The sequence below is a fragment of the Leptonychotes weddellii genome, chromosome 2 (genome assembly GCF_054177405.1).
Source record: "Leptonychotes weddellii isolate Sample4059 chromosome 2, ASM5417740v2, whole genome shotgun sequence".
Taxonomy (NCBI): Eukaryota; Metazoa; Chordata; class Mammalia; order Carnivora; family Phocidae; genus Leptonychotes; species Leptonychotes weddellii.
Genome location: NC_138370.1, coordinates 67,605,647 through 67,621,771, shown reverse-complemented (window position 1 = coordinate 67,621,771; position 16,125 = coordinate 67,605,647). Strand labels below are relative to the sequence as shown.

Below are 16,125 nucleotides of genomic sequence, written 5' to 3'. Positions count from 1 at the left end.
GAAATAAAATAAACCAAATGGGAGCAAATAAAATTAGCAACATTTTATTTTCCAAGGAAAAATATTTAGAAAACAACTACTGCTCTATAACTGTCATCACATAAAAGAAATAGAATGGACAATTTCAAAATAAAGCACAATCCTTAAGAATAAGTTTGACTAAATGAAAACTCACTATATATTTTTTTTCTCATTTCCCCGCTGATCTGCAGAAACTTCACCATAGATGAAATTCACAAACTGGTGTGTGAAACCCCTTGTGCGTCGGACATTCTGGTCTCTTCCATCTCTTGCTTTATTCTAATAGTTCTAGAACTTTAGCTTGCTCCTAGGAACTCGGTCTAGAAGACATATAAATACATAATTATAATACAACATGAATGCTGTAAGGATATAGAGGGAAAACTGTGAAAGGTTTCATACATTGGGTGAAAACGATTTGCCCATGAGCAGGAAGGAGGAAGACTATTAAACATGGCAATGACTATGGCTGAAAGCACAGAGACAATCTGTGTGTGCGGTATATCCAAGAAGATATACTGTGTACTAAAAAGTAAGTAGTGGTTATACTTGGTTGTACAGTAAGGGCTACTTTTCTTTATTCTTCTATTTTCTGAAATTTAACAATGGAATATGCATTAATTTAATGACCAGGAAGTAAACAACTATTTTAATTTTGTAGACTACCTTAGGAAGAACAAACAAAAGGCCTATTTCCCTTTAAGAAAGCAGTTTGTATTAAAAGAGGCCAGGCTGGAAAATGGAAATGTTAAGGGTTTGATAGATGGGTGCAGAAATCCAGCTCTAGACTTTGGCTAGGACAGATGACACTGGGGCTGGTAACACTCCCTCAGTGCCTCTGTGAGAATTCTAGGCTAGGTGCCCTCAATACCGAGGGTTTCTTGTCCACATAGTCATTAGTCAGAAATTCTTAGGTGGCAGGTGCTGTGTGACAGGTCAAATGCTTAGCAGTGCCTTTGGAGTCAAGAGACCAAGGTTAGAATTCCGGCTCTACCACTAACTAGCTCAATGAGCAAAAGCAAATTACTTAATCACTTGAACCTGTTTTCTCATCTGTAACATGAAAAACTGCCTACCTCTCTGGCTTTTTGTACAGAACAACTGATATAATAGAGGTATTTAGTACAATGCCTGCTCCTCAGAAAATGAGAATTACAATATAGGACACTTTTATATATCTAATGGAGAAGTTAGATATTTGTTTGCTTTATTGGTTTTGAAAGGCCTTAAGGTCCTATTTGCCATCTGTTCTACAGGTTTAGCTAAAAGCTGAAAGCACATAAAAAGTCTGTCAGTTGGAATGTCAAAACTTGAAACTTAAGGGTATGAGAGTTTCTAACACAAGTTCTAAATGCGGAAAGAATATTCATTATTTGCAGTTGCTTCTAAAATTAAGCTACCTTTAGAATGTTCTGCAGGATCCAGAAAGAACTAAGTAGCCCTCCCCTAGATTCTAACAACTGATAGGAAACGAGGAGGACGTTACCCATTCTTCACTGACTTACTCCGGCTGGCTCCCCTATCCACTCCCAGAGAGAACCGGAGATCTTTGTGCAGATAAAAGGCTCAGTTCTAAGGTCTTACCCAGGCTTTTTTAATGCTGGAATACAGTGAGCAGAAGAATGTACTAGGTGTTCCTCAAGTCTTTTCAAACAATTCTTAACAGCTTCCAGAATGCTGTTCACGGGCCATCGAGAACCAACTACCAATTCCAACAACTCCCATCGACTCTTCTCTTCCCAACCTTCTCACCTCGCTACGCCTCTCTACAGCCCCGCCCCCTGAAAATGACCAATCAGAGAGTGTTAAGTGAGCCGGATGGGGTGGGCCCAGTTTGGCGCTGTCGACGAATCAGCACCCTCAAACAGCGGGGGCGGAAGCGGAAGCCCTGGGGTGGCCTTGGGTTCCGCTGTGGGGGATGTCCCGTGGGAGTGAGTGAGGAAATCTTGGGGCCAGCGGGTTTGAGTGCTCGCCTCTTATCTGCCAGCAGAATCGGGCCAAGAGACGCCTGCAGGTGCGGGAGGGAGGAAGCTCCACCTCCCAAGAAAAGAGCAAGTGGGCAGGCAGCTGCGGGGCGGAACCGAACTGTGTGCAGGGTGTTTAGAAGTCGGTCCTGGTCGGCGCCGCTGTCCGCGAGGCCATGGTGGAGGCGGAGCTCTGGGCGATACCCAGGTGAGGGCAGCGCCTCCACCCGGGGATTCCACCGCGGAAAAACTGGGTAGATGCGGGGCAGGGAAGAAAGGATGCTGCCCGCACTGCTCCCTGGTAGCACCCAGAGCGGCCGCAGTTGCGGTAACAGCAGCAGAAAGCACAACGCGGGCCGAGGAGGCGACTCGAGCTGCTGGTAAAGTCGCCCAACAGCTGTTTCTCCGTAGTATGCGAGTTGACAAAACAGCCAAAGAACAGGGCTCCCCAGTACAGTCTCCTTCGAGCTCTTTTTCCTTGCTACTTGGAGCTGATTTATGCGGAAACATGCCTTGCACTTGTACCTGGAGGAACTGGAGACAGTGGATTCGACCTTTAGCGGTGGTCATCTACCTGGTGTCCATAGTGGTTGCGGTTCCTCTATGCGTGTGGGAATTACAGAAGCTGGAGGTAAGAGTGTCCTTCACCATCAGCCTCTACCCTTTAAAGTTGCCCATTTTTACCCCAGATGCCCCAGACTCTATATCCTGAAAATTGTCATGTAAATGAGCCCAGTCTTAGTTGATAAACCTGTCTGGTTTCTTGTTCACGGTTTTTCAAAGCATGCCGCAGGTGGAAGGAGGACCAGGTCGAGAAAATAGTTAGAATATATTAAGATTGCTGCTTAGAAGAGCACTCTTTTGCAAGTATTCATCAATTCCCAGAAAGTAAGGTAATTTTATTCCTGAAATCTGATCTGTTCAGATATTGGACTTAACTAGATCAAATAAACTACTTTGAAAACCATGTATTGAATTTTACTAGCATTTAACTAGCTTCCTGAATTAAAGGATTCTAGTTGGTTTAACTTTGTAGTTTGTTTTTACTTACACATTAGGTCTTAACCCACAAAGATTTTGCAAAAAGTTCCTTGTATATTTTTTGATGTCATATTCTTATTGTGACATCAGTAAAGTACTACAAGCGGGAAGACCCCAAGGTAAATACTCAACTTAGATGGGTACTTTATAAAAATTGTATAATGAATTTTAAATTCTAAGTTGATACCAGAAAGTACTTTTATTTAGCAACACCTGTTTTACAAGAGCATTGGCAAGACCATGGCTATTTTAGGCTTTTTATTATGGAAATGATTTTTCCATAATTAAACAAAATGCAGCTTAATATACATTTGTTTTCTGTATGTTCACTAAATTATATTTTGTTGACTTTCCCATATTGGCATATTCTCTGTAGTTATTTTTAATGTTAATATAACATTCCACTACATTAAATATTCCCCATTTGTTAGATGTTTAGGTTATTCTCATAATTTACCTACCAGAATTCAAGTATAGACATCTTAATACAAAGTAGGTATCTTTTACTTGGGAGTATTTTTTTGAGTGTGGTATAGTAACTCCTTTTAAGGCTAATATGTATAATATCAACCTACTTTAAGATTTCTCTTGTTGTTAGTTAACTTAGTTTTTAAGTGCCAGCTTTTAAGGAAAATTTTAATCTGCAATCTCTACTGCAAACACCCTGAACCAAATTCTCTTCATGTCTTGTCTGGACTATTCTCAATTCACTAGCCAAAGTATCTAATTAAAACATAAGTCACATTATGTGCCTCTTCTCTAAATTTTCCAATCACTCATAGTCCCAGATTGAAAGCCGATATCTCTAACTATGGCCATTATGGCCCAACATAATCTGACACCACCCCTGCCTCATTCCCCTGTGGCTTCCACCACAATGACTTTGCTCACACATGTGGGGTAGGCTACCTCCTTAGGGCCTTTGCATTAAATGTTCCCCCTTCGTGGCATGCTCTTACTCCAGATGGTATTAATCCTTTACGTCCTTCAGGTCTTTACTCACATGTCACCCAGTTGCCCTGTTTTAAAAATTTCAAGCTTTCCTTCATCACAGTGATAAATCAGGCTTGTGTTCTATATGGTGAGAGCTAAAAACCTGGCACCCACCTGCATGGAACTTAGTGGTGAAGACCAATACAACAACAACAACAACAAAAACCCAAATCAATAAAATAAAACCGTATAAAATGGCTATGCTACCAGCTATGGAAAATTAAGTGGAAGTAAAGGACGTTAGAAAGCTCTTTATGGTAGTTAAGAGGTCATTGGTACCCGAGTTACAATGACTTACAGCCCAAATCAGGATAGCAGAAATAGAGATGGAAAACTGAATTTTAAGTATCGTTGGCAGTGAAGAAACAAGACTTGACAGTAGGTTGGGTTGGGGAGGAGAGGCAACGAGAGAAAAAGAAATCAAGAATGACTGTGAGGTTTTTATCTTGAACAACAGGGTAAATGGTGATGCCAGTTAGTGGGATGGAAAATTGATAGGGACAGGTTTGAGAGAAATTGAGTTCTGCTTTAGACATTTAGTTTGAGGTATATGAGAGACAATCAGATGGGCATGTCACATACACAGTTGGGTATGCAAGTCTAGAGCTCAGAAAGGTTTGAGCTGCAGATATTAATATGAGAGTTGTCAGAACAGAGATGGTGTTTAAAGCCATAAGGATGGGATGCCTGGGTGACTCAGTTGGTTAAGTGCCTGCCTTGGGCTCAGGTCATGATCCTGGAGTCCCGGGGTGGAGCCCGATGTCTGGCTCCCTGCTTAGTGGGGAGCCTGCTTCTTCCTCTCTCTCTCTCTGTCAAATAAATAAATAAAATCTTTGAAAAAAAAATAATAAAGCCATAAGGATGGATGAGATTATAAAGGCTGAGGACCTGGCACCAACATTTAGAAATCTGGTAGAGGAATAGGAACTTAACAAAAAAGCATCAGCCGGTGAGGAAACGGAATGCCAAAAGAGTGGTGTCATGGAAGCCAGAACAGGAGGGTGTTTCAGGAAGTAAATAGTGAACGATGTCCAGTGCTACTGAGACGTCTGTTGGTTTTCATAAGATAGGAGGGTCATTGGTGATCCTAGTAATGGTTTCAGTGGAGTTGTAAGAGCTGAAACTAGAGGGAGTTGTTGGAAGAATGAATGTGAGGCAAAGAAGTGATATCAGGATATGAAGACAAGTATTTTGTTCATTTTTGGTTTTGTTTTGAGTATTTTGACTCTGAAATGGACCAGAAAAATGAATGGCATTGTAGATAGGAGTGTGGATGAGGGAAGCTTTTTTTTTTTTTCTCATTATGTTTTGTTTTTAAGGTTACATACAATAACTAGAGCATGTCCCCAAGATTTAGGTATAATTTTATTTAATCTTCTTAAAACCCTTGAAGCATAGGAATTGTCCTCGTTCTGTAGATGTGAAAACTGAAACAGAGATAGTGGCTAACATAACATTGTGCTAAGTGCCTTATATACAATATATCATTCTGTTCATCATTATTCACTAAATGAGTTTATGTATCTAAAATGCTTAACATGGGGCCTGCCACGTAGTAGGTGTACAGGAAGCCCTAATTATCACTGTTGTTTTTAAAATTTCAGTATTGCTTTGGAGCAGCAATTCTTTTTCTTGTGGAATAACATCTTAGTTGGGATTAGGTTCTTAGTTGAACACCTAAGGCAGAGTCACATACATCTGCTTGAGCATTAAATGTTTAGCGACAGTTTTGCATGAAAAACATTTGTCTTTTAAAACACTAGAATCCCTGTGTTTGACACTGTGAGAAGTCAGTGGGAACTGAAATTGTAGAAAACAAGAAGTTCATAGAGCCCATCCCATGCCCATGGTGGGGCATATACTTATTTATTGGAATGGCAAGATGACCATCTGCACTACTTAAACTATTTCTGTCTCTTACTTGGCTGAGCATGTATAATGAAAGTCCAGTAAGTTAAATGCACACATAATGTCACACTACTGTGCAGTCATTTTACCCTGCCCTATGTGTACTTATGTCCCAAGTAGCTACTCTTTATGTTAAGTGCTCCTCTCTTCCCGGGATGATTGGACCCAGAGAGCACTCTCTTACTGCACTTTCCTCTCTGCTCTGAAAGCATTTGGCTCAGGTTCACTTAACTCACTCCTGGATGTTTGTCCTTAATAGTTTTTTCTTTTCTCTCTACTTTCTTCAAGTTACCGTGGGGGGGGAAGGGGGGGCGGGGAGTCTATTCTACTTATCTCCTCGTTTTGTGAACCAAAACAACCCCGCTTCTGGCTGATAAGTCTAAATAATCTTAATGATACCCTCATATCAGTGTGTCTCAAGTGTGAATAATTTATTTAGAAATAAATGTAAATTAAAGGTAATAATTATATTAATAATTTCTACAGATACCTAACATTTACTTATTGTGCATCTTAAATATGTGCACACACAAAACAGATTAGATTTCTTATGCATATAGCTTTTTTAGGTAACTCAAAAGTCAAGCAACTATAAAATCATGATTCAAATTAATGGCCATTAATGTGATGTGTACAGATGATGTGTTTCTGAAACTACCACCTGCAATGTAAAAATGGTACTAACTCTGTGATGCAAGTTTTTTTTTTTTTTAATTTGGCATCACTCTACTGAAATGACTCAGTTCTCTAGTCACTTGTTTTATGATCATTTGAAAAGAACTTTCTTTTTTATAGCACACTGAGGATGCTTGGCCTTCATTAGTCACAAGCACATCATTTTTCTCTTAAGTCTACCACCAAGTTAGCACTAAGGCAATTATAAAAACAAATATGGGCCCATTAAAATTTCTTGACAGTACTGTTCTTATCACCTTATAACAGAGAAGATCTAGAATATGCTGCTATTATTAAAATGAATACAGGTCTTCCTTGACTTATAATGGGGTTATGTCCTGATAAGCCCATCATAAGTGGAAAATATTGTTCGTAAAAATGCATTTAATGCACTTAACCAGCCAAACATCATAGCTTAGCCTAGCCACATTAAATATGCTCAGAACAGTTACAGTAGCTTACAGTTGGGCAAAATCATCTAACAGCCTATTTTATAATAAAGTATTGAGTATCTCATGTAATTTATTGGATACTGTACTGTACTGAAAGTGAAAAACAGAATGGCTGTGTGGGTACAGAAGGTCCTCAACTATGATGGTTTGACTTAGGATTTTTTGACTTTATAATGGTGTGAAAGCAGTATACATTCGGTAGAGACCGTACTTCAAATTCTGAATATTGATCTTTTCCTGGGTTAGTGCTGTGTAGTATAATGTTCTTCTCATGATGCTGGGCCTGTGCAGCAAACTGTAGCTTTCAGTCAGCCACGCAGTCATGAGGGTAAACAACCAATACATTTAAAGCCATTCTGTGCCCATATAGCCATTCTGTTTTTCACTTTCAGTATAGTATTCATTAAATTATATGAGATACGAGATCTTGAACTCTTTATTATAAAGCAGGCTGTGTGTTAGATGATTTTGCCGAACTGTAGGCTAATACAAGTGTTCTGAGCATGTTTAAGGTAGGCAAGATAATATTTGGCAGGCTAAGTGCATTAAATGCAGTTTCAACTTAGGGTATTTCAACCACGATGGGTTTATGGGTTTATTGGGATGTAACGCCATCGCACGTGGAGGAAGTTGTAAGTGTGTAGATTGTTTACCCTCGCGATCCCATGGCTGACTGGGAGCTACAGCTCCCTGCCCCTGCCCAGCATCAGGAGAAGAATATCATACCACATAGCAGAAAACTCAGGAAAAGATCAAAATTTGAAGTATAGTTTCTACTGTATGCATATCACTTTTGTACTATTGTAAAGTCAAGAAATTGAAAGTTGAACCAGGTAAAGTCTGGGACCACCTATACTCAATTTTAAATGAAATTGAGCCAAACAAAAATCCCTGGAAAATGATTGCTCAGACATTCCTTTTAGAATCTTCACATACTTGTTTTTCACTTACTATTTTGATTAATCTCCAGCATTCGGCAAGACTTTTTGTGTAGTTGACCCTTGAACAGCATGGGTTTGAACTACTGCAGGTCCACTTATACACAGATATTTGTCAATAAATACAGTGTTGTACTGTAAATGTATTTTCTCTTATGATTTTTAATAGCATTTTCTTTTCTCTAGCTTGCTTTATGGTAAAAAAACAGTGTTAAAGGACTGTTTATGATATTGGTAAGGCTTCTGGTCAAACAGTAGGCATAGTTTTTGGGGAGTCAAAAATTACATACAGATTTTCGACTGTGCAGGAATTGGGGGTGCTAACTCCCAAATTGTTGAAGGGCTAACTGTATATGCTTTTCAAGTTTTCCATACTGTTTAGTATAGAAGTTCATTGTTATAAAAATACATTTGTTCTCTATACTTTTGTTTTTTATACCCCTGTTGAAAAAAAGTATCTTGTTCAAAACAGTAAAATTAGAAGTTGTGGACTTCAGCTCTTTTAATTAACTGTCAAACCCCAAAAGTACCAAAATTAGATGCCACTTTTTTCCTTTAAAAAGTTAGCATTGGGGCGCCTGGGTGGCTCAGTCGTTAAGCGTCTGCCTTCGGCTCAGGTCATGATCCCAGGGTCCTGGGATCCAGCCCCATATTGGGCTTCCTGCTCGGCGGGAAGTCTGCTTCTCCCTCTCCCACTCCCCCTGCTTGTGTTCCCTCTCTCGCTGTCTCTCTCTGTCAAATAAATAAATAAAATGTTTTAAAAAAAAAAAAGCATTAACTTGTACTCCTGCCTTGAAGAGTGAATTCACAATTAATATAAAATTCATTCCCTAGGGCCCCACAGATAGAACAGTTTCTTTTTTTTTTTGCCAGGAAGTGAGTGGATCATTTCAACTCTGCCTTAAGATGAGATAGTTCAGGGGTGCATGGGTGGCTCAGTCAGCTGTCTGCCCTCAGCTCAGGTCATGATTCCAGGGTCCTCGGGATCCAGCCCTGCATCTGGCTCCCTGCTCAGCATATCTGCTCCTCTCTCTTCCCACTGCTCCTCCTCCCTGCCTCGTGCTCTCTGTCTCTCTGTCTCAAATAAATAAATAAAATCTTAAAAAAAAAAGATGAGATTGTTCAAAGTATATTTTTAGAAATTGAGCTTTTAAAGGATAAAATATTGTCAGATACTGACTTAAAAAAAGAAATTAGAGCTTTTTAAAATGTAATATCCTGAGTTGATACTGTTGTATATAAGAGGGGTAGCCCATATTAACACAGTTTGTCTGGACAGTAATTGTAGCAGTACTTATCAAGTGGGAGGGTTAAAAGTGTTAGGCAATACTCAATACACATTTAACATGTTGGGTAACAATAAAATTCACAGAAAACGTAGGTAGGATTTTAACTCTCCAAACATAAAAACAAAGGTGTAGACCATAAAAGATTTTTTGGGGCGCTTGGGGGCTCAGTTAAGTGTCTGATTCTTAGTTTCAGCTCAGATCATAATCGCGGGGTCATGAGATCAAGCCCTGTGTTGGGGGCTCTGCCCTGAGCATGGAGCCTGCTTGTGATTCACTCTCTCTCCCTGCCCTTCTGCCCCTCCCCACCGCGTGCGCGTGCTCTCTCTCTCAAAAAAATAAAATAAAAAATTTTAAAGATTTTTAGACTTGACTTGTGGAAAATTTAAAAACTTCTGTACATCCCCAAACACAATAATCAAATATAAAAGACAACAAGCTGAGGAGAAATGATACGATGTTAATATTCTTAAGGTACACAGTGCTGTTACAAAAGGCCTCACAAGGAAAAATGCTCAACCCCATGAGGAAAAATCCTCCCCCTCCCTCTGCAAAACCACAAATAGGCTGTTTTTCGAAAAAGAAAAATAATAGCCACTAGTCGTTTGGAAAATGTTGGGCCTCCTTAATAATCAAACATAAATGTAAGAAATAAAAATATTTTATTTAGCTTTTTAGTTTTAATATCAGGATTTATTTTAATACTTTTTTTTAAGGTTGGAATACACACCAAGGCTTGGTTTATTGCTGGAATCTTTTTGCTATTGACTATACCTGTATCACTTTGGGTGATACTGCAACATTTAGTACATTATACACAACCGGAACTACAGAAACCAATAATAAGGTAAATATTAATATATTTTAATTCTTCTAGTGTTATGTTCACTTATTTCATAAATATGATGTAAAATGTTTTTAACTTATGCTTTGCTTTCCAACTAGGATTCTTTGGATGGTACCCATATACAGTTTAGATAGTGTAAGTATGTTTCATTTTATCTCATTAGCTAAGAACTTGCTTGATGATACAACTATATTTACAGAATGCTTAAGGTAATGAAAGTTTATTATTTGGCAATAAGAAGTCAGATTAATAAGAAAAGTGAAAAGATTCACTTGTTTTTAATGTTAATAAGAAAGATGAAGTATGACAATAGAAAAGATGGGTGTTTTAAATTTTAAAAAATCTATAGGTATTTTCTTTGCTTAATCTTTTAAAATTTCCAAGTACTAGTTCTTAGTCCTTTAAAGATTTTAATATTTAAAATTACATTATCATCCTTTTTATTTATTAAATCTTTTATTTGGGGGTAAAAAAAAAAACCTTCCTTGATGGAGTCTAACAGGCATTTGTCACAGATGACTGCCTTAATTTGATGACATATAAAGGAAATGTCTTTAATTGCATTTTCTATGACCATCTCAAGGAAAATTTCAGATTATATTTAAGAACCCAATAAAATAATTTAGCTTCTTTCTTCATATTCACTATTTACCCCCCAACACGAATGTTTTTACCAATATCCAGTATGTTTATTGCTTTTAAAAGTTCATTTCACAGATTGTCTGGGAGCTCTCATAAATTTTCGAAAGTTTGATGTAAATATGTGATAAGACATCTCAAGTTTAAAAATTAGCATTGTGATTACCATGAATTGGAATGGCAATTCGTTTTATCTTAGCTGCAACTGTTTTTAACATCTGTGCTTTTTCATAGTGGATAGCTTTGAAATATCCCAGCATTGCAATATATGTGGATACCTGCAGAGAATGTTATGAAGCTTATGTCATTTACAACTTTATGGGATTCCTTACCAATTATCTAACTAACCGGTATCCAAATCTGGTATTAATCCTTGAAGCCAAAGATCAGCAGAAACATTTCCCTCCTTTATGTTGCTGTCCACCATGGACTATGGGAGAGTAAGTATGTTTTGTTTTAATCTTTTTATGTTTTTAAGCATCAGTCAGGTCTCTGCAAAGCAGCGTGTTAAGTACTATGAGCAGGACAGAAAGTTTAAGAAGAGTTCCTACCCTCAAGTAGTTCATAGTCAAGTTTAAAGAGTAAGAAAACACATTTTTATAATCCATACATACAAAGTACTCTCTTGTACTTTATTTATCCTAAATAGAAAACTTAAAACATTGCAGGGAAAAAACATCATAAATCATTTAATCAACATCCTTTTACTCTTGGGACCCAGGATCTACAGAGATTTACTCAGGATTACATAGCTGGTTAATGACAATCAGGTGTAAGACCCAGGGAAAGATAGTCTAGGTGGGGAAACAGCATATGATATGAAATAGGAGCAACAAATAGTGTTTATTCTAGTACTAAATAATGGGCTGTTAGCCTTATATATCCATAGAGGACAGTAAAGGAAAATAAAGCCTGAAAATGTCATTTGAAGCTAAGATTGCATTTTTAAATTAATTAATTAATTTATTTATTTATTCATTCATTCATTCATGAGAGAGAGAGAGGCAGAGGGAGAAGCAGGCTCCCTGTGGAGCAGGGAGTCCGATGCGGGACTCGATCCCAGGACCCTGGGATCATGACCTGAGCCGAAGGCAGACGCTTAACCGACTGAGCCACCCAGGCATCCCTAAGATTGCATTTTTTATATGAATGAGCCATTGGATATTTTTCAGCAAGGAAACGTTTGAAGATAGCATTTTAGAAGGATTAATTGTGCAATACTATACAGAATGCATTAGAGGCAGGAAGATTCCAGAAATGGGGAAATTAGGAGGTTATTATTACTAGTCCATTTGTGAGATAAGCTGCAAAGGAGGGATGAAATTGGAATAGAAAGGAAAGAGACTGCAACTGAAGAACTGGTAGGACTTGATCACTGATAATGGGGAACAAGGTGAAAGTTGCAAGTCAAGATGACTGGGATGATTTGGAGTTATACTAATCAGTGTAGATACAAACCTGGGGATACCTATATTACCTACCATGCAATACAGAACCATTTGTACACCACTGGGACTAAATATGTCTCTAGTTTACATACTTGGCAATGACAGGGAGCTACCTAGCTATTTTAAATCATAAGCTCTTAATGTGTTCATTAACACACTTGATATGTATTTAGCACTTAGTGTGTGCCAGTATACGGATATATCCTAGTGCATATAACAGATGTAGAACTCATGGAACCTACATTTTGGTTCACACGTTTGGAATTAAATGAACACACAAATATAGAGTTACTTATATCAGGAAATGCTATGAAGGAAAAGGAACAGGAGACTATGAAAGAGGAATAGTAAGGGAAAACTATTGTAAGTTGGAGATGGGGGGGAGATACTGTGCTCAGCAACAAATACAATATGGATAGGGAGATTTGTAGCTAATGAGCAGATTGAAGCGATCACTGGATAGAAAAATACTAAGAGAAGACATCAAGGGAATGGGGATTCTCTCTAAAATGGCATAATAGAATTCTTGCTAAGGGCAGACCAAGCACTTACATATCAAGACTGGGGGATGAGGAGCTTATCAAATATCAAATATCAAGGGTAATCAGGTGTCAAGGGTAGGCAGATGACTTAGCAGTATTCTTACTCAGTCTGACTTAGGCCAAGGACAAGGCCTAAGAATGATGCCTAGTTGAAAAGACAACTCAGAGGAGACCTATCTAAAGTTTGGTCAGGAGAGAGTCATTGTCAGATGAGAAGCCATTATAGGATGTTGAATAGAGGACTAGTGCCCAAATTTCATTTTCAGAGATTATTGTGTTCTTTGTAGACTGAATTGCAAGTGGAGAAAGATGGAAGAGATTGCAGTGGTCCAGTAAATATAATGATGATGGCTTGACTTTGATTAGGACTCTCCTCCTAATAATACAGAACCTAAAATGAGGATCCAGCTATATCTTCACAGTGACTCATCACAATTAGCTAGTGGTCCACTAAAACCCCAGACCTTTTTCAAATGATGCTACTGGTCAAAATCCCCCTATTCTGTGCTTGTGCAATTGATTTGTTCCTAACTACACAATTAACATTTATTCTTGTTAATTCTCTTTGTGTTTCATTTTTTCCTAAGACTCTTGAATTCTGCCTGAATAATGTCAGCAATGCATCCATAGTTATAACTCAGGTATTCGTTCCTTTGAAAAAAACATTGTTTACCAAAGTTAATGCAGTTTTAGCAATAATAAAACATCTCTTGTGTATAAATACATTGTAGGTTACCAGTCTCCCTCTAGTAGGTAACTGGCGTTACAAATCTGATAATTAATCAGGCTGTTGCTCTTTAGGATAATTCAGTATAGTGCTTTGGTTATAAGATGTAAATACCATGGCAAGTGTGCAGTTGTTAACTGATTAAAAAACTAAGTCTGCTTTTTATCCTCTTGCTGTAACTTAAGCAGTGAGCACAATGAGTTTTCTTTCAATGAACCTTAAATTTTGTGTATGTTCATGAGAGGAGGGGAAACAGTTTACCTGTTGATTTAGTGTACTGGTGAAACAAATGTTTTCATGAAATGGTACTAATCCTTATTATATATTCCCTTCCTTTTGTTTTTAAAATTCAGGTCATGGCCTACCAAGTTAAATTTGACAGTTTGAAAAAAATGCTCTAGGGTATATACCTTGTAGTGGCATGCTAGGTCTTTAGGTTTTGTTCAGCTTTGTTACTGGTAAATTGTTTTCTGAAGTGGCAGTACCATATTCCTCTCCCAACGACAGTGTAAAACACTTCTAATTGAACCACATTCTCACCTACATTTGGAATCTTTATATTTGCCTGTCAAGAGAATATAAAGTGGTGTGTTGCTGTGGTCTTAATTTGGATTTCCCTAATTAGTAGTGAGGTTGAGCAACTTTTTATATGTTTATTAACCATTTTTGTTTCCTTTCCGAGGAATGCTTGTTTCTGTTTCTCTTTTTTTTTAATTTTTAAATTTTTTTAAAGATTTTATTTATTTATTTATTTGACAGAGAGAGACACAGCAAGAGAGGGAACACAAGCAGGGGGAGCGGGAGAGGGAGAAGCAGGCTTCCCGCACAGCAGGGAGCCTGATGCAGGGCTTGATCCCAGGACCCTGGGATCATGACCCGAGCCAAAGGCAGATGCTTAGTGACTGAGCCACCCAGGTGCCCCGTTTCTCATTTTTTAATGGGTTGTCTGTCTCATGGCTCTATAGGGGATCTTTATATATTTAGATACTAATTCTTTGTTTAGTGTGTATTGAAAATATCTTTTCCAGTTTTTGGCATGCTTTGCCACCTTTATTAAATCTTTTGGTAAATGGAAGTTTTGAATTTAATTTTAATATAGTTGAATTTATTTATTTATTTTTTTTTTTAAGATTTTATTTATTTATATTTATTGGAGAGCGAGCGAGAGAGAAACAGCATGAGAGAGGAGAGGGTCAGAGGGAGAAGCAGGCTCCCCGCTGAGCCGGGAGCCCGATGTGGGACTCGATCCCAGGACCCTGGGATCATGACCTGAGCCGAAGGCAGTCGCTTAACCAACTGAGCCACCCAGGCGCCCTAGTTGAATTTATTTTATAGTCAATACTTTTTGTGTCTTGTTCAAAAAATTATTCCAATTATAGGATTACAAAAACTGTCCTGTGCTTTTCTTCTAAAGATTTCAAAATTTTCTCATTAAGATTTATAAACATTTGATGTTTTGTGTGTATGTTGTGTGAGGTAGGAATGCAGTTTCATTTTATTCCATTAGCTAATTGTCCTAGTACCATTCTCTCCCTTCTGCCTCACTGATCTTGCCGTCTCTGTCATATGTCAAATTTCAACACGTATGGATGGGTCTGTTTGTGGCTTTTTGTTTTGGGTGTTTTTTTTCTGTTTTGTTGGTTAACTTTTCTGTTCCTGGACCAATTCCATACATTAACTAATAAGCGTTAAAGTGAGGGGCAAGTGCCCTGACCCTATTATCTTGGCTATTTTTGGGTCTTTGCTCTTACATATAAACTTTAGAAACAGTTTGTCAGGTTGCTTGAAAAGTCTGTTGGGATTTTTTTTATTGTAATTGAATTCAATCTTTATTGATATCTTTATGATTTTTTGAGTCTTAAACTATGAATATGGCCTAGCCTTCTACTTCTTTAGCTGTTCATTTACCTTTCAGTAGAGTACATTTTTCTCAAAGAAGTGTATCTTTGTTGATTTTATAAATGTATTTTATTGCTATTATAAATGGCATCTATTTTAAAAATTATTTTGATTGTTTCCAGTGTGTAGAAAGGCAATTGGTTTTGGCATATTGGTCTTATATCCAAAAATCCTGTAACATTTTCTTAGTCTGTAGATCTTTGTAAGTTCTCTGTGCAGGTAGTCCTCTTCAAGTGAAGGATCTCTTTGCTTTCCAGTCTGTACTATACATTTCTCTTTCTTCTCACTGTGCTGGTGAGTATCTCTAGATATTCTTGCATTATTCCTGATTTTAAAGGGAATTCTTATAAAATGTAATTGAGTTTTATGTTTCTAAAGGTGTTTTGTAGGCATCCTTTATCAAGTTAAATGAGCTCTCTTTTACTCCTACCTTGTTTGAATTTTTAATCATGAGTGATTAAATTTGATCAAATGCTTTTTCTGTATTTATTGAGATGGTTGGTTTTTGCCTTTAACCTATTAATTTAGTGAATTAGATTAATAGCTTTTCTAATGTTAAAACACCCTGCATTTCTAGGGTAAATTCAGTGATTAAGATGTATCGTCTGCTTTTCTACACACAAGATTTGGTTTGCTAATATTTTGTTTAGAATTTTTACAACTATGTTCATGAGTAAGATTATAATTTTCCTTTTTTACATTGTTCCTGTCTGATTTTCATATCCACATTATATTGCCTGAATAG

General features: G+C 37.6%; 2 protein-coding genes and 1 long non-coding RNA gene across 3 annotated transcripts in view; 2 read left to right on the top strand and 1 right to left on the bottom strand.

The window, feature by feature from the left end:
• The window catches only part of LOC145720100 (uncharacterized), a 205,491-nt gene that overhangs the window by 164,264 nt on the left and 25,102 nt on the right, over nucleotides 1–16,125 (top strand). The window lies entirely within an intron of this gene.
• PRMT9 (protein arginine methyltransferase 9) overlaps nucleotides 29–16,125 on the bottom strand; it is a 69,146-nt gene continuing 53,049 nt past the window's right edge. The window contains exon 11 of the mRNA XM_081811792.1: nucleotides 29–341. Within this exon, the coding sequence (XP_081667918.1) occupies nucleotides 318–341 (24 nt within the window). The 3' untranslated portion in view covers nucleotides 29–317. The remainder of the gene's footprint in view (nucleotides 342–16,125) is intronic.
• Nucleotides 1,917–16,125, top strand: part of TMEM184C (transmembrane protein 184C) — a 28,299-nt gene continuing 14,090 nt past the window's right edge. The window contains exons 1-4 of the mRNA XM_006737822.3: nucleotides 1,917–2,616; nucleotides 9,995–10,125; nucleotides 10,224–10,260; nucleotides 10,999–11,204. Of these exons, the coding sequence (XP_006737885.1) occupies nucleotides 2,398–2,616; nucleotides 9,995–10,125; nucleotides 10,224–10,260; nucleotides 10,999–11,204 (593 nt within the window). The 5' untranslated portion in view covers nucleotides 1,917–2,397. The remainder of the gene's footprint in view (nucleotides 2,617–9,994; nucleotides 10,126–10,223; nucleotides 10,261–10,998; nucleotides 11,205–16,125) is intronic.